General features: G+C 43.2%; 1 protein-coding gene and 1 long non-coding RNA gene across 2 annotated transcripts in view; one reads left to right on the top strand and one right to left on the bottom strand.

The window, feature by feature from the left end:
* Nucleotides 1-16,189, bottom strand: part of zswim8 (zinc finger, SWIM-type containing 8) — a 59,954-nt gene extending 43,765 nt beyond the window's left edge. The window contains exons 1-4 of the mRNA XM_080016125.1: nt 16,071-16,189; nt 14,484-14,732; nt 2,840-2,993; nt 2,121-2,215 (exon numbers count right to left, since the gene is read on the bottom strand). Of these exons, the coding sequence (XP_079872251.1) occupies nt 2,121-2,215; nt 2,840-2,993; nt 14,484-14,661 (427 nt within the window). The 5' untranslated portion in view covers nt 14,662-14,732; nt 16,071-16,189. The remainder of the gene's footprint in view (nt 1-2,120; nt 2,216-2,839; nt 2,994-14,483; nt 14,733-16,070) is intronic.
* Nucleotides 9,570-11,028, top strand: LOC307242177. Its single transcript, XR_013844582.1, has 3 exons — nt 9,570-9,760; nt 10,222-10,335; nt 10,900-11,028. It is a non-coding gene; the product is annotated as an uncharacterized lncRNA (long non-coding RNA).
* Nucleotides 16,190-16,575: the final 386 nt, after the last annotated feature.

Raw genomic sequence — 16,575 nt, forward strand, 5'->3', positions numbered from 1 at the left:
TGGAACTACACTTCCCTCCCCGGAGGACTTATACACCGGAAGGTGTAGTAGAGAGCCCGCAGGATTATGAAGGATTCTACCACGCCAACAACGGACTGTTGCAGCTGCTGCGGTCAGGGAAACGCCTCCCCAGTCACACAGCAAGGACAGAGAAACTGAAACGGAGTTTCTTTCCGCAAGCCATAAGAACTGTCAATGCTGACCTCACCAGGGGTCCTCACTGAGACACATATAGGCTCATAAGTCTATTCCCTTTAGTTCTGTTGTAGCCTTCAAAGTCTTTGTAATTAATGAAACCGCAGCACTTGAACTAAAAACAGGAAAACAACGAGGACAACAAAAGAGTTACAAAATCAAACTTTGGGTCAGTTTATACTTCAGTCTTTATTTCGTAACTGCGGTAAGTGATGATGGTTCTGATTGTACCCCCACTCTGTATCACCTTTTTGAGTCTTATTTTATTCTATTAACTTACTGCATTACATTTTAGGAATCAGTTGGTTAGCTAGGTAGAAATCAGGTCAGCTATTGTGTTCAGTTTTGAACTTGCATAGAACATGCATAATCTCTGGGTGTGTTGCAATGACATTTCACTGCATATGTACGTATGTATATGTATGTGACAAATAAACCTCTTGAATCTTGAAGTTTGGTTAATCGGATTGGCTGAAGGTGCTGTCTTTCAAGGCATGGAATCAAATCAAATGCTAACTATGAAAGGCCAATCTCTCTTGTGAAGGGACTGTAAAGACCTCGCAAGGACTGGTGGAACCAGGCTTATTTAGGTGTGGAAGAACAGTGGAAATCCCCAGCAAAATGATTAATAGTTAAACCAACATTTTTTCCATTTACAAGGCAGTTGCCACCATAGGAGAATAATTACTATTTAGATCATTCATTGTTATCTCCCCACACCTTGGGGCGAATTCACAAAAGGATTGCACAGCTTTTACGGCCACTAAACTGGCGCAAATAACAGAAAAAGCAAGCGTCTTATTCACAAGGTGCCCGCATAAGGTGAAATACGCTGCAAACTGTGCTGGAGGGAGGGCATTTTACATGGGGAGACCCCTAACAGGGTACACATAACGCGCAATGGGTATTTTGTGAACAGCGATTTTGCGGCCAATGCAAAATCCCCATTGTGCGTAACGGGGAGACAGTCTCCCCATGCGTCTGATTGCAAAATCCCAGTTGGGGGTCTCCCCGTGCGCAACAACCCCTGCCCGCGCAGGGCGCCAGACCATTTCCATTATTTTCAAATCCCAAAATGTTGACAGGTAGGCTTATTGATCGCACTGTAGAGAGGATCAAGGCACCGCTGACAACTGCCCTTACTTACTCTGCCACATGCATAATTGCGATCGGACGCCACAAAAGAAGGGTGTGGTGTGGGGGTGTGGTTTGAGCAGCCACACCTGCCCTGGTTCTGGGTAATTGGGCCCAGGATCACTGTGGCTGTACACTTGTTGCTCGTTGATTGGTCTGACAAGCAACAGCGTGCATGCGCGCATGCACGCACGCACGCGCTGTTTATGTACTCCTGGGCTTGTCCCACCTAGCCCACGCTCTACGGTAAACTGGTGTGTTCAGTTCCAACCCCAATGTCTGTGTCTCTGTGATGGAGGGCCCTGAAAATGCCACTCAGCTGGCATGTGGCAGGTGGATCTGCCACAAAGGGCAAATTGCACACAGCCGCAAAACTTTATCAGCCTGTTTGCACTGACATATCAATAGCATAATATATTTTGTGAATCGGACACTAATATGGCTCAGATAGCGGACACAAATTGATGCGCAATTCATGGAGCTATTAGCGCCCGCAATGCATTCTTTGTGAATTCGCCCCTGAGTCTTCTCAGTTTGGGGTACCAAAGATGAAATCTCATTAAATGGGGTCTGTGGACTAATGCATATAAAATTGAGGGTCCTTGATCCGGGAAAGGTTTGGAAACACATTAGAGGACCAGTAGAGAGAGTACACAGTTACTTTACCAGCATTGTGTAGGTTGGTGCTCTGGCAGCTAAGATTAACAAATCCAATATTAAATGTTATTAGCTACCCTGTTTTCTGTGAAAGTGGCCCGTGGACAATCAATGAAACCTGAATGTAAACCCACCTATTTGCAAGGGGTCTTTGACAGCCCTGATCCTATATAGCTGTTCTCCGCGCTGGAACTCGTCTGGGCTGCCATTTGCCAAGCAGGAGTACAACCTGTGGGAGGGAAAGGGTTGTAGATCTTTAGGACTGGGAGGGACAAAAAGAAGACTGAAGAGGATTAAGGCTAAGATAAAGACACAGAGTGAAAGCAACAAGAAACTTCAAAGAACGCATAAAAGTGGGTGAAACAGTATCAGTCTATTCAACATTTTCCCCAGTAAACGACTTGCATGGAAAAGGAGGAAGAGAGAGTAAAACAATTTCACATATAAAATGCCCTCACAGTTACTCTACCACACACGAGAACTTGATGTAGCAAAGGTAATTTGAGAGGAGCCATTCCTGTAAAGCCACAGCTTGAAATGTAACTCTAGGCAGAATAACTTGTGTACGCCAGTCAAAGTGGCCAAGTGTGGCCATTCTCATTTTACTGAATGCAACAGTACTTTACTTGGTTAGCTAGAATATATGCCTCATACTGCCACAAACCTACTGTAGCAATCCAAAGTTGTTTCTTATAATGTTCATAGGGTTATTTTTTTTGAGCGAAACACACCCCCGCCCCTTCCGCTGTTGTATTGAATGTCCAGAACCATGGAGCGAGACAAGTATTTGTATATGCTACAAAAAAATTCTGCTATTGTGGCGTTTGTTTTTATGAATGAACATTATTTTCACCTGATGTCTTCCTCATTCTCAGGGAAGCTCCAGTAGGCGATACGGAGCTGCAGCTGCTCTGGAACAGGGGGGTAAACCTTCTCCACAACCTCAAACGGGATGTGGAATGCCACCTGCTTGGCCGACAGCTCGACCAGAGGAATCACCTGGCCATCTAAAAAAAAGAAAGAGGGAGGCAGAGAGAGGGAGTGTTGAATATACATAGAAGACAATATCCCAAATGCTAAACACGAACAGGCCGGAAAAGGGGTGTGTCATGGTTACAGTGTGAATGGGAATAAAACAGTGGAGGAGAAAGCAACTTCAACAAACAATGACATAAAACTGTTGAACTTGGTAGGAAAAAAAAAAGGAAAATTAATAAATAAATAAAGTATTTTGAGCTGTTCAAAAGAATGCGCATCGGCAGCGCTGACCCGGTTTGGTGACCGGCTTGGGGCGATGCTGGAGTGGCTCGGAGCCTAGTGGGGAGCATGGGGGTTCTCCATTGTGCTACCCACGGAACATCCTCACACTCACAAAAAATGTAATGGTCCCTCATGTGGGGAAAAAGTCAATAACTTCTGATTTTGCATTATAAATCGGATATGAAATGATGACAATGATTGTAATGATTAGGCCAAGTGGTGGGAGAAGTAGTAACGGAGGCAGTTGTCAATCACCCGGTGTTGGTTTTATTTTTCTTTCGCCAGAAATTTTTTTAATAAAATAAATATAAAATAATAATAATAATAATAATAATAAACACTAGGCTTCCCAGAAGAACATAATGGAACTTCATTTTCATAAACAAAGAAAATATCAAACCAAAGCTAAGCCCTGGGCTATTGGGTCCTACCTCGAAAATTTTTACCAATACATTTGAATAAACAACATTGATCGTCCGGAGCATTCACAGCGAGTCACTGGGCATGTAGCGTGTTGATGACGTCTCTATTATGCGCCAGTTATTTACCTTTATGCCAATCTTTGTGCATGGATCGTAGCTGCATCATTCCTTTCTGCTTTCTTAATTATTCCTTTCCACTCTCGTTTATATTGCGCATGTCCAAATACATGGATTATCAACGCAAATAAACGCCCAACTACTGAAAAATCTGTAGCGTTGTCCGCCATCTTGGGTGTGCTGTATAACGCCGCAGCATCATGTGTCACTGCATCACGTCCTGCCTCCTGCATGTTCTACCCAGGCTCCGCCCCTCATATTTCTAGGTAGTGTAAACGCATCTGACACGTACAATCGCATTTTTTTGCTCTGTGTGTGAAAGTGCAAATGGACCCTAACGGACCTGATTATCCGGACATTGTCCAGAGTGCATGTGTGAAAGCAGCTTAAGTCTAATAAGTAATGGCTCTCTTTATGTATTATGTATGTATGTGACGAATAAACCTCTTGAATCTTGATCCATACTGTGTGTTTCTGAAATGTATGCATCTGCAAACAGTGTTAGTATGCATACCATAATTACCATGAAAGCTGATGTTTGCCTCGGCTAATGTTGGCCTAGCCTCAGCCTCCACACATGGAGACCAGGGCTGTAATATGGCAGACTTATAGGGCATGGGATAGCCCCATGACAATAAAAGTAAAGGGGTGAAAATTTGCAGGTTGACCCGGGTGTCCCGTTTACATCAGAGCCGATAAAAACCTGTGACTATTGCAGGGTCATTTGACCCGGGACTGGAACCTCGGTTTTTCCCTTTCCCCCTGACGAAAAATGCCAGATGTTACCAGGGTTTTTGGTGCAGTGGGAAAGGGGTATAACAGTCCAACGCTGCTTTCACAGATTCACTGTAAACCTGAAATTATCCAGAAATTACCCGGAGGAGCTATATGTGTGAACACAAATGTCCGAATCATTTGACCCGGACATTAGCCGGACTTTACCCAGCCAGCACCCGAGAACAAAGTCTGGGTGATGTCCGATTGAGCGGTACGTGTGAACAGAGCAGGTGATCGTCCGGAGCATTCACAGCGAGCGAGTGGGCATGTATTGGTTGATGACGTCTCTATTATGCACCAGTTATTTACCTTTATGCGGATCTTCGTGCATGGATCGTAGCTGCATCATATTCCTTTCTGCTTGCTTAATTATTCCTTTCCACTCTCTCGTTTATATTGCGCATATGTCCAAATACATGGAGTATCAACGCAAATAAAAGCCCAACTACCGATAAATCTGTAGTGTTGTCCACCATCTTGGGTGTGCTGTATAACGCTGCAGCATCATGTGTCACTGCGTCACGTCCTGCCTCCTGCATGTTCTGCCCAGACTCCGCCCCTCGTATAAATCAAGTATTTCTAGATAGTGTAAACGCGTGTGACACGGGCAATCTAATTTTCTTGCTCGATGTGTGAAAGGGTAAATGGACCCTAAATGACCTGATTAGCCGGACATTGTCCAGAGTGCATGTGTGAAAGCAGCTTAAGTCTAACAAGTAATGGATCGCTTTATCGGCCTATACTTGAAGTTTAGGATTCAAATACAAAGTGGTATAAGTGCATCCCTAGCTGACCGTGTCAAAGTGTCACAGCAATCAAGGTAAGCTGCAGCAACAGGATTTATAGTGTAATGGTGACGGACAAGGTACAGTGTGATTGTTGTCAAGAAAGCAAGACCAGCAAGCCGTGTGCTGTGTAAGCTGGGAGACTCATCGCTCATTCGGAGTTCTGCGGTCTGCCACTAAATGGCAGTTCACATTTTACAGACTCCATCTCTAAGCTGCTTCTTCTGCTGCTGTCAGCCATATGAGGGTGCAGGCAGCCCACATATGCCATCTTCAACTGTAATAGCAGAGGTTCAAATTGCTGGAAGGAATGGTAAACCCATCAAGGCAATGACACTACCATTAGTTTCAAGTTTAATTTGTCAATTGCACAACAATGCCGCCAGAAGCTGTCATTACTGGCGAAATAAAGAGATCACTTAGACTCAATAATGCAAAGAAAAAGATAAACTAAGCATTAGTCAGAACCACTACTAAATGAGAATAGGTAGGAATAAATGAACAAGGTCATAGAATGGCAGAGAAAGCTGATACATCCAACTTTTTTAATGCAAAAAACAGAGCATTAAAGAGACAAAGTTAATCGAGAACATTTATGAGAATCTACTGGATTTAAATAATTATGTTGAGGGACATCAGTGACCTCATGTTGCAAAGTTTTTGTCCCCCCCCCCAATTGGGTGATCTCATGCTCAAGATTAAGACTAAATATTAAATAATAGTAAAATTATATTCTCAGGTAAGGCTGAAATCGTGCAACATCAACACGATTGCTGTGATGATCACAGGCCAATGTGATTCACCTTAATTTGGTGCAGACCGACACCAAAGCCATCTTAACAACAGGTGGGTTTATAACAATAATATATTGTGACCGGTTAACATTCCCAACAACAACTTTTAAGAGGAAGGTCGCAATTTAGAATAGTCTCAAACTCTCTGAAAACCATTGAAATTTGTAACTTCAATTTCAGCGCTATTGACTGCTTTCCGGCAGGCTGTAGTTTTCCATCTATTCATAATCATGATGCATATTGTGAATTGAACAGCTCAAAATATCAGGACGATCTCTTGGCAACATTGCTCAGGCCTTAACTTGCTCCATACCCTTTTCATTAACAAATAAACAGTCAGAATTTGGCTCTGACTGAGATTCATCATGGATCCACATGGCATATGAGGAAACATGAACACAATCTGCACAACCATCTTGGAACCATTTTGTTGGGAAATCATCACAATAAAATAACAGCTGAGTGTTGGATAATCAAGATGTTGTGGAAATTCCTTCATAATTGTGTGAGATTCTTCTGCCATAATTCATTTCAGTAGGCTTATACGATCCAAATAAGTTAATCTGGTTTACAGTTTTATTTCAAGGATCTTGTCTGCATAGTTGCATATAAGGGTATTTCTCTAAATTATATATGGACCGATATGACTCAGTAAGAGAACTATGCAGTGATTTTTCAAATGTGGGGCCTGTACTATATGGAATAATCACTCCACCGAAACAGCCCTGTTGTCTGTGACAGAGGCCTTAAAAACTGCTAGAGCTGCTGCCAAATCCTCGGTTCTCATTCTGCTAGACTTATCAGCTGCTTTTGACACTGTCAATCATTGCATACTCCTGTCCATACTCTCAAGTATGGGCATAACGGGCAGTGCACCTTCCTGGTTCGAATCTTACCTTACTGGGCGCTCGTTCAGTGTGACATGGCGAGGCCCGCTGTCTGTGCCTCACAACCTCACCACAGGGGTGCCCCAAGGCTCGGTGCTAGGACCCCTCCTCTTTGCCATATACACCACCTCACTGGGCCCGATCATCCGCTCGCATGGCTTTTCATATCACTGCTATGCGGATGATACTCAACTCTATCTGTCCTTCCCGCCCGACGACCCTACTGTCTCGACGCGGATCTCGGATTGTCTCGCTGACATATTCACATGGATGAAGGATTATCATCTTCAACTAAATCTGGCGAAAACGGAACTGCTGGTCTTCCCGGCCAAACAAGGTATTTATCACAACATTGATATTAAAATCGACTCTCTATCTCTTGTTCCTACCAAGGCTGCAAGGAATCTTGGTGTCATTATTGATGACCAACTTACATTCTCGGACCATGTTGCCGCCGTCTCCCGGTCCTGCCGCTTCGCACTACTCAACATCCGAAAAGTCAGGCCGTACCTGACCCAATATGCCACTCAACTGCTGGTACAAACCTTGGTGATGTCCCGTCTCGACTACTGCAACGCCCTCTTAACAGGCTTGCCGGCCTGTGCGGTGAAGCCACTACAGATGATACAGAATGCGGCGGCGCGACTGGTGTTCAACCAGCCAAAGAGGGCACATGTCACTCCGCTGCTCATCGAGCTCCACTGGTTACCTGTAGCCGCTCGCATCAAGTTCAAGTCTCTTATGCTGGCCTACAGAGTGATTGCTGGGAATGCTCCCGCCTACTTAAATGCTCTTGTAAGAGCACATGTTGCCCCCCGGATGCTGCGCTCGTCAAATGAGCGTCGCCTGGCTCTGCCGGCCATACAGCCACGGCAATCCAGGCTATTCTCATTTGTAGTTCCATGTTGGTGGAACGAGCTGCCGAAAATGACCAGAGCGGGGACCTCCCTCTCTGTCTTTAAGAAGCACCTGAAGACCCAGCTCTTCAGTGAGTACCTCCTGTCCTAACCTACAATTACTTAGCACCACCTTGCAGTATTTATTGTTACACGAATGTTGTTGTTACACTAATCTCTGTCGCAATGTAGCTTGAATGTTATTCTCCCTTGTAAGTCGCTTTGGATAAAAGCGTCTGCTAAATGACTAAATGTAATGTAAATGTAATCTAAACGCGTCACATCTCATTATGAATTAAATAAAAAATTTAATAAAGAATGCAAGTGGGGTTCATTACTTTGTACTAAATGGTAATTTAAAGATCTTTTCTTTTTTTTTATCAAACTCAACATTAACCCTTCAGACCTCATATCATGAGGAACTTTAAGTCATATCTCAGTATCATTGTCAATTTATGCAACATAAATATATATTACAATTTAATGATTTCAATCAAATTATCACACAACTGTGTTCGAATGTCAAAAAAAAAAAAAAAGCTGTAAACATTACAATTTTATCGGAAAGACAAAAAGCACACCACAGACGCCACCAACCACAAGCAACCAAAGAGTTAATCAATATTGTGGACGCTAGCTTAAGCACTGAATAGCCAACATTCTATCAGCCATCACCTACACCCAAAGACGTTCACCAAGGCCCTTCGCCTGCGACGAACATCTCATCTTCTTGGTTGCCCTCTTGTCTGTCTGCACCATTCATTCACCATTCAGGTCACAAGGACAGCCAACAGGAGATGGGCCCGACCTCTTATATCATTTCAGAAACCTCCCATTCGAAATTTGGCATTTACTGCACAACTGGAAGCTTTTTTCTTAGCAGGGGTGTAGTGACAAATTATTTAAAATGGATGTATATTTTGACTCAACGGGTAACCAGATGAGTCATACAAAACAAAGTGCTAGTCCTGTTGCATGTTGTACAGAATCACACTGTATCACAAATGAGTTTGTGATATTGCAAAATATAAATTATTTTTCTTTAGGATTTCAATTGTAATATTTTAAGGATGACACCTCTGATGCCTAAATACATTAGAAAACAAAGTTCTACTTTCACTGATCAGTGACAGTTAATAGCAGCGCTGGCGAAATGGAAACAAAGACATCATCCTTTAGGTGCCAGGTGAATAGAATGAACACTGTGGAGCCTAGACAGACCCAAACAAAGGAAAGAAAGAGGTGGCTAGTGGAGGACCTGAAGGGGGGAAAAGGAAAAGGCAGAGGGCGCAGTAGACACAGAGAAAGGAGGACAAACATGCAAACAAATGTATCCCATAAGGAGAGGGAATAAGACAGAAGCAGGAACAAAGATGTGATCAAAGGATGACAGCCGGAGACACCGGTGATAAGTGGATCTGTGCGGAGGGTTGGGGTGGGTAGTAACAGGGTGCCGTAGAGTTCATGTTGCCAGCCAGTTGCTGGCAGTTGCCCAGTGACTAACTACACGCTACCAACCAATCAGGAGCCGGCACAGAGGGGGACACGCTCAAACAGCTGTTCCTTTGTAGCCTGGGTGGTGAGAAGGTGAAGGAAGGAGGAAGAGAGCGGGAGAGAGGAGGAGAGGCAGAGAGACAGAGAGAGTCTCCCGCACAGGGCATTTTTTTTTTGTTTGTTTCATTCAATTAGGAAACAGAGGAAAATAAATACATGTACAATAAAAACACACCGTTTTTATTAAGGTATTTTTTTTTTGAGAAACAGGGGCGGGCAGCAGAGAGGAGATCGCTCTGATCGTGCAGCGAATTTTGATTGGGCGGACAACACACACAATGGGTGGGTAAGGCGCAAGTCTCGCTGGCTGTGGTCTCACCCCTCTGGGGGTGTCACCCAGTGCGATCCGCACCCCGCCAATGACCCCACTGCCTTGCAGCAGTCCTGTGTGCTTTCTACAGTGTTTGAATTTTACATAAATGGAGAATAAGACAACAATTGACAATTTAATTGATAATTGACAACAAAGATTACTGGTAGTTTACCAGACCAGGGTATGTTATTCTCTTACTCACTTTTAAGGGTGAAACACTGCGTAAAACTCACATTTGAGCACAAGCCACCGTTCTGGAGTCACTTTTTCCGATACAGCATGAAGTGTTCAGCACATAGTGTAGCTGAATATTACTACATTCAGCTGTTTCAAGATGTAGAACCGTAGCTGATGGGCCAGAACTAACTTGATAACAACCGTGCACTGCCAACACAGTCTTTGTCTGACTTGGCTTTTTTTTCCCCTGTAGTTCACAAAGAACACCATATTGTTGAAGTAGAAAGAAGCTCTGCAGAAAGCCCTGATATCTGGATTATCTGATTCCTGGACCGAACATGGCCGCCATCAACTGCGGGCTGCGAAGGTACAGTACAGATTTCTGACAAGGAGAACCTGTTATCATTTGGTTCACAGGGACAGGTGGAACAGACAGTCCTGTTCAGTGATTTGGTACCAATTAGCCTCGGTGGTATACCAGAAAATGTACACATATGGAATTAAGAATCTTTCACAGATATATTATGATTAAAGATAAACTGTGGGTGCATATCACAGGTCGACGAGGAAGCTGTTCCAATGCATGGGAGCATAAAAACAGAAGGCTGCTTTGAAGCTTTAATATTAACTCTTAAAATCTGTACAAGGCCAGTGCCAGAGGACCTGAGAGACCAGACCGACTCATAGCTGACAAGCATGTTGGAAATATAATTTTGTGCCAGGCCAGTGAGAGCTTTGTAAACCATCATAGATATAATTAGTGGATAATTTATAGTGTAATTGTTTGTGAACTATCTTTTCAAGAATTTTACTGAGAAATGGGAGGTTATTATAGGGTTTGTGTGGTCAATCTTTTACCCCTCTGGAAAAAAGAGTGCACCATCTAGAAGAGCACAAGGAATGATTGGATCATTTGCTAACTGTTTTTCAGATTATCATCAAAATCCTGGCGGCCCAAGGACAAACTCGGTACCAAGCAGAGGTCACAATGGCCGGAGGGAGTTTTAACCCTTGAGGAAAAGATGAGATCAGAATCATACAGAACATAGGTTATTGCACTGCAAGTCGTTTGCAAAAAAGAATAAATAAATGGATAACAGTGAGTTGTAGTGATGTGTGATGATTTTCAAGTAAGAGTCGCCTCTCCATGCACATGTGTAAGGAATAATGGCTTGTACATCTGTATCAATGCATTAATCCAGGTTACTGACGGGACAATTTCTCCCTGACAAGGGTCACTGATAATCTTTTTTGCCCTTCTTCTTGACCTGGAAGTAAAGAGGTCCTGAAGGGTGGACAGGTCACAGCGGATGATCCTCTCTGCTGCTCAGATGACCTGTTGAGTCAGGCCTTATCCTGGACGTTGGCAGGCCCATACCAGACACGCACTTTTATTTACTTTTTATTGGTGTGTTTCCCCATTATTGACTAACTGCTATGTGTTCTTTGCTCATGTTCTGAAGTGTACACTTGGGTAACACTTTCAATTACAGTCATTTTGTGTATGTTTAAATTGCTGGGGTCAATTTTAGTACAAACATAAATATGTCTGTTTATTTACCATAATAGCTGGGTTAATTTTTGACAACAGAGGATGCAACAAAAGTGCTACGGGTCACTGTCTTTGATCAGTAACTCACAGGGTCTTCCAGTGCCTGTTTACATTGTTTAATAAATAGTATCGTACATTTTTTTAATAAATAAATAAATTTTACATTTAAATAAACATTACATAAAACCTTTCAAAAAATTGGCTACTTTTTCAAGACTTATTGAATTAACTTTATATTGGTCCATTTTTGAGTCAGTTGACTTTTAAAATATATTCCAAATGAATAAACTTTGTATTTGGTATGTATGTATTTGGTGTATTTTTGTCTGGTGTGTCATGTTCAACGTCACAAACACATCGGAAAAGGGTCATGTCATGTTCCAGTGTGATTCAGAATAAAACAGTAGAGGAGACAGCAACTTAAAAAAAACAACACACTGGCCTGGGGCGATGCTGGAATGAGTCCGAGTCCAACGGGGAGCGTGGGGGTTCCACTGTGTTCCCCACGGTGCTATCCCCACACTCAAAAATTGAATATGCCCCCATGCCCTGTCTTTTTATGCGGCAACGTACGGAACTTCAATGCGCATCGCACCATTAAAGGGGCAAAAAGTTAGTGGGTCCACCCGGGTGTCCTGTTAGCATCTGAGCCGAACAGAGGTGGAGCCGATTAAAACCTGTGTCTACTGCAGGTTCATTTGACCCGGGACTGACACCCGGGTTCCCTCTGGTGACAAATGCTGGATGTTAGCGGGTGTTACCGGGGTTGTTGGTGTAGTGGGGAAGGGGTATAAGATAAAACTTGATTAATCCCCTGAGGGAAACGCAGGTGTCATAGCAGCAACAGCAATGAGAATAAAAAACAGTAGAGGCACAGGTAAGAGTCCAGAGCTGAACCAAGATAATAATAATAATATAAATATGACAAAATAAAGATAAAATAAGATAAAACATTGGCCTGCTGGCCCTGGATCCCTGGAAGTACTTTGTCCAAACAGTGGCCTGTGGAAGACAAAGCCTTCTCTACAGCTCACAGCTCCCTCCCTCATCACAACTTCTACACAAACGCTGTGAACACACATGCACACACTTCCTAAAGGCCAGCAACCCCCGCCCAGCTCATAATAAATTCTAGGCAACCCTCTTGTTTTTTTTACCTCCCCTGCAGCCCCCACAAGGGTTTCAAGCACAAGCCCACAAGGCCTCATGGGGGAGAGCTGGCAGATCGCACCCCCACTCCCAAACAGACTGTGACCAACTAGTATTAACTGCATGGACAGCCTGGGTCAGGAAACAAAAGACCCAATTTCACTTAATTAAACCTTAAGCTGAAAGTGAAGCCCTCCGAGTCATCTCAGTTGAGTACACAACACTGAGAAATACCATAGAAAACATTCAAATAACAAAAAGGTTTAGGCAGCTCACAAAGTTATTATTCAATATAGTTCAAATATTTCCCCAAACACCGAAATGTGCATGCTTGACTACACATATTGTGAAATATACCATACTTTTTATTAGTTTTTAATTCTGTGTTTCTGGGTTTTGAGCTTCGGAATGCGTTTGAATAAGGTTCAAATGTATTCCTAATGATGTTTGTTGCTTTTGCTGCTAAGTGTCATCACTCAAAGGTTCAACGAATGAGGAGAATTTTAAGTAATTTTTAACATGTGAAATGAATATCCATTATATGAATGACTATCTTCATCGATAACTACAAGAAATACGATTATGCCCATTTTTTTTTGTGAATTTGTAACAAGGGACTGCTATCACTTTCTGCAATTTAAGTTACGCTTGATAGTTTTTGCAGCAACAAAGTTTGTCCCAGTGTTACTTCCACAATTGGGTTTGTCAAGTTTAAAATATTCAAAATATAACAATGAAAATATTCATTGGTTTTCAACATCGAGGGTACGACAATAGAGAAACAAACTAAGATAAACACCAATAATTGTTAAGGATTTCTTTAACCAGAACTGTGGTGTCCTGCTGGCTCAATGCTCCCTGGATACTGTCGAGCTTAGCCACAGCACCCCAGAGAATAGCATGACCTTGTTTAGCAACAACATACAGAAAACATAAAGCCACAACCCACCAGGCAAAATAAACAAAGAAATGGATCTAAAGAATTTTTTTTTTTTAAAGAAACAACGCCTGACATTTTAATTCTTGTCTTTGTTCAAACAATAGATACAACCAAGCAAAATAAAATGTGACAGACTAATATAACAAAATATGCTATGTATGCGCATCACATTGATTCTCGCTCGGCCTTCATTGGACAATATTTAATTCTACCTGCAAAAACCCAGTGTAATATATAAAATAAAACAAGTAAAATAATACCAACCAAAGTCATAAAGTTCTTAGGCAGGCTGAACAATATTAACTAAACCAAAAATCACAATATCTTCAGGGGGTGCTTTTACAACATATTTACACACAGGAAAAGTTGTAAAACAATCATTAGTAATGAGGATATTATGACCAAGCAGGTTGAGGTGTTGATTAGATCAGCTAGAATAGTTCATGAAGTTCAAAAACTTGCATTACTTTACTGTTATCTAGGCATAAAGACCGATTCTCCTGATCGCGATTGAAGCCAACATTTAACTATATTACGATAACCAAAATCCCAGACGATATCCAGGCCCATATCACAATATCGATATTAAATCGATCTAACTCCCAGACCTATTAGGGGAGCATTGCAGTCAAATAGCAGTCAAAGATAAAGTTGCTTTGTCCTCCTCTGGCTGGACTCATTTGCTCTTCACTTATGTCTGATGAGAAACTGCAACTGGTTGTGAAGGCGGCAGTGTGTTGTAGAAAATGTGCTCAGTGGTACAATACGTATAAAAAGCAGAAATCCCATAATAAGATGTTTCGTTAACCACTGGGACCAGAACAAAAAACCAACTAAGTGAGCACGGCGTCTGGTGTGTGTCAAGCTCTCTCACCTTTGATTTTGACGGTGGGGGAGTTGGGGCCGGCCGACTGCTTCCTCCATCCCCTCCAGTTCTGGCAGAGGCTCTCGGCTTCGGAGATGAAGGAGCACAGGGAGTCCTCCTCGAAGCGGTCCGAGTCCTCGAAGGAGAACCTTTCGGCGTCTTCCCATTCGGCGAACATCAGTTCCATCACATCCACTTTCTATCAGTCCCCGGAGCCTCAGTGGCACAGCAAACCAAGGTCACAGCCTTTCGTTAAGACTACGAAAAAAATAAACAACAACAGGGGGGGGAATGGGCAAAGACCGTCCACAAACTGACAGCGGGGGTAAAAGTGTTCAATAAAAGGCGGAGGAGGGGCGAGTTCAAGCACAAGCAGAACAGCGCTGAACGGTTCAGCAACAGCTACACAAGTTTGTTTGACATGGGATCGATGTCTAGTCTAAATGTTCTCTCTTTATTTGAAAATCCAACACTGTCCTAGATGGCAACTTTGAAGGGGGTTTCCTACGCGTTTGCATTTAGGAAGCTACCCCCAGTGGACGTGAATCCATCCCATGGTTTTGGGTTTTTTTTTTGTTGTTTTCTTTTTTTAAATTGGCTTGTATAGCTGTCCACGGTCCAGTTTGTTTACTCTCATGTGTGTGGTTATAAGATTAACCGAGCCCTGCTTTAAACGTTTTAACGACCCCCACTGAGCAACGGGGGCAATTATTAAAGAGTGTTATTAGGTAGATTAGAGAGACTAGATAGTTAATTAAATTAATTGATTCGATTCTGGAGTATTAAAGTGAATACTTAAGCACAGATAACCATTATGTATACATACATATATATATAATTCATTCAAGTTGCAAAAGACATTAAAATATAAATAAAAGTTGTTTTCACATCGCCGCCGCCCCCCAACCCCCCCTAGCAGTCTGCTCGGTAAATGAGTTAAGACTCCTGTAAAGTCTCCGGGCAGACAGCGATACACCGCGTCTCAACTCCAAATTAAGTTTGATACCATCGGTTCGAACGCGGAGCACGAATACATCGCTTCGAAATATATTTTCGCGATATATTATCACAATGACACCGACTTTAACCAGCAGCCCTCCACGTCAGATTATGGGCACTAGCGATGCTAACGCTGGGAGCTAAGGCTAGCGACGACTCGCCTCGCTCAGCCGACAGCCGGCGATCGTGGTAACACGAACCGAGATTTGCGGTGACATGCGTGGAAAGTCGGAAATTTGGAAGAAAGCCGCCTCGGCCGTCATCGGCGAACCGTGTCGGTCAGCGGACAGTCAAACCTCGGTGCTTAAGGCTACCGCTACCCCGCTACTAGCTAACCTAAGCTAACCCCCCCGTCGGATCCCTCCGCCAGATCACTCCGCCTGAGCTTCTCCTTGTTTGTTTACATTGACCGCGTTGACGCTTACACCCCGAAGTCGAAGAACTAATTGTGCCTTTTTATTTTGCCTCCATTTCGTTGGAAACGGTGTAAATCCGGTTGGTTTCGATGTGAGTATCCTCCACCGATTATTATTATTATTTTTTTCCTCCTTTGTATATGTATGAAGGGGAAGCCTCGCTCTCTCCCTGGCGGTTTACCGACGCTTCTCCGAGCGGAGATCCGTGACAGTCCCGTTCGAACGCGCAGGGCGACACCGCCGCTCCGACCGCCGCCTCCGAACACACGCCGGAGTCCCGCTGCGACGCCGGGCTCCCCTCCGAAAACGGTCCGCTGAAGTGCCCCCCTCCTCCCTCTCTCCACCGGTCCTGACCGGTCGGGAAGATGGCTCTCCTCCTTCTCTCGGAGCCTCCAGCCCGTTCACTCCATCAGCTGATTACAACTTCCGCCGCACATCGGCAGCAGCGGCTGTGGGGAGGTGTGGGTAGTAATATAGTATATACTGTATTTATTATGTCTTGTTTTTTATTTATTATTTCGTTCGGACTACTGTTTTTTCTTTCTTTATCTCGGAAAAACGTGTTTTGTTTTTTTTTTGTTTTGTTTTTGTTTGATTTATCAGCGCTGTCAAGAAAATAATACACGATTGTATTTCGAGAGTAAAATATTAAAGTGGAAATAGCGGTAGAGAATAAAACAGCGTCG

The sequence above is a fragment of the Zeus faber genome (genome assembly GCF_960531495.2).
Source record: "Zeus faber genome assembly, chromosome: 16".
Taxonomy (NCBI): domain Eukaryota; kingdom Metazoa; phylum Chordata; class Actinopteri; order Zeiformes; family Zeidae; genus Zeus; species Zeus faber.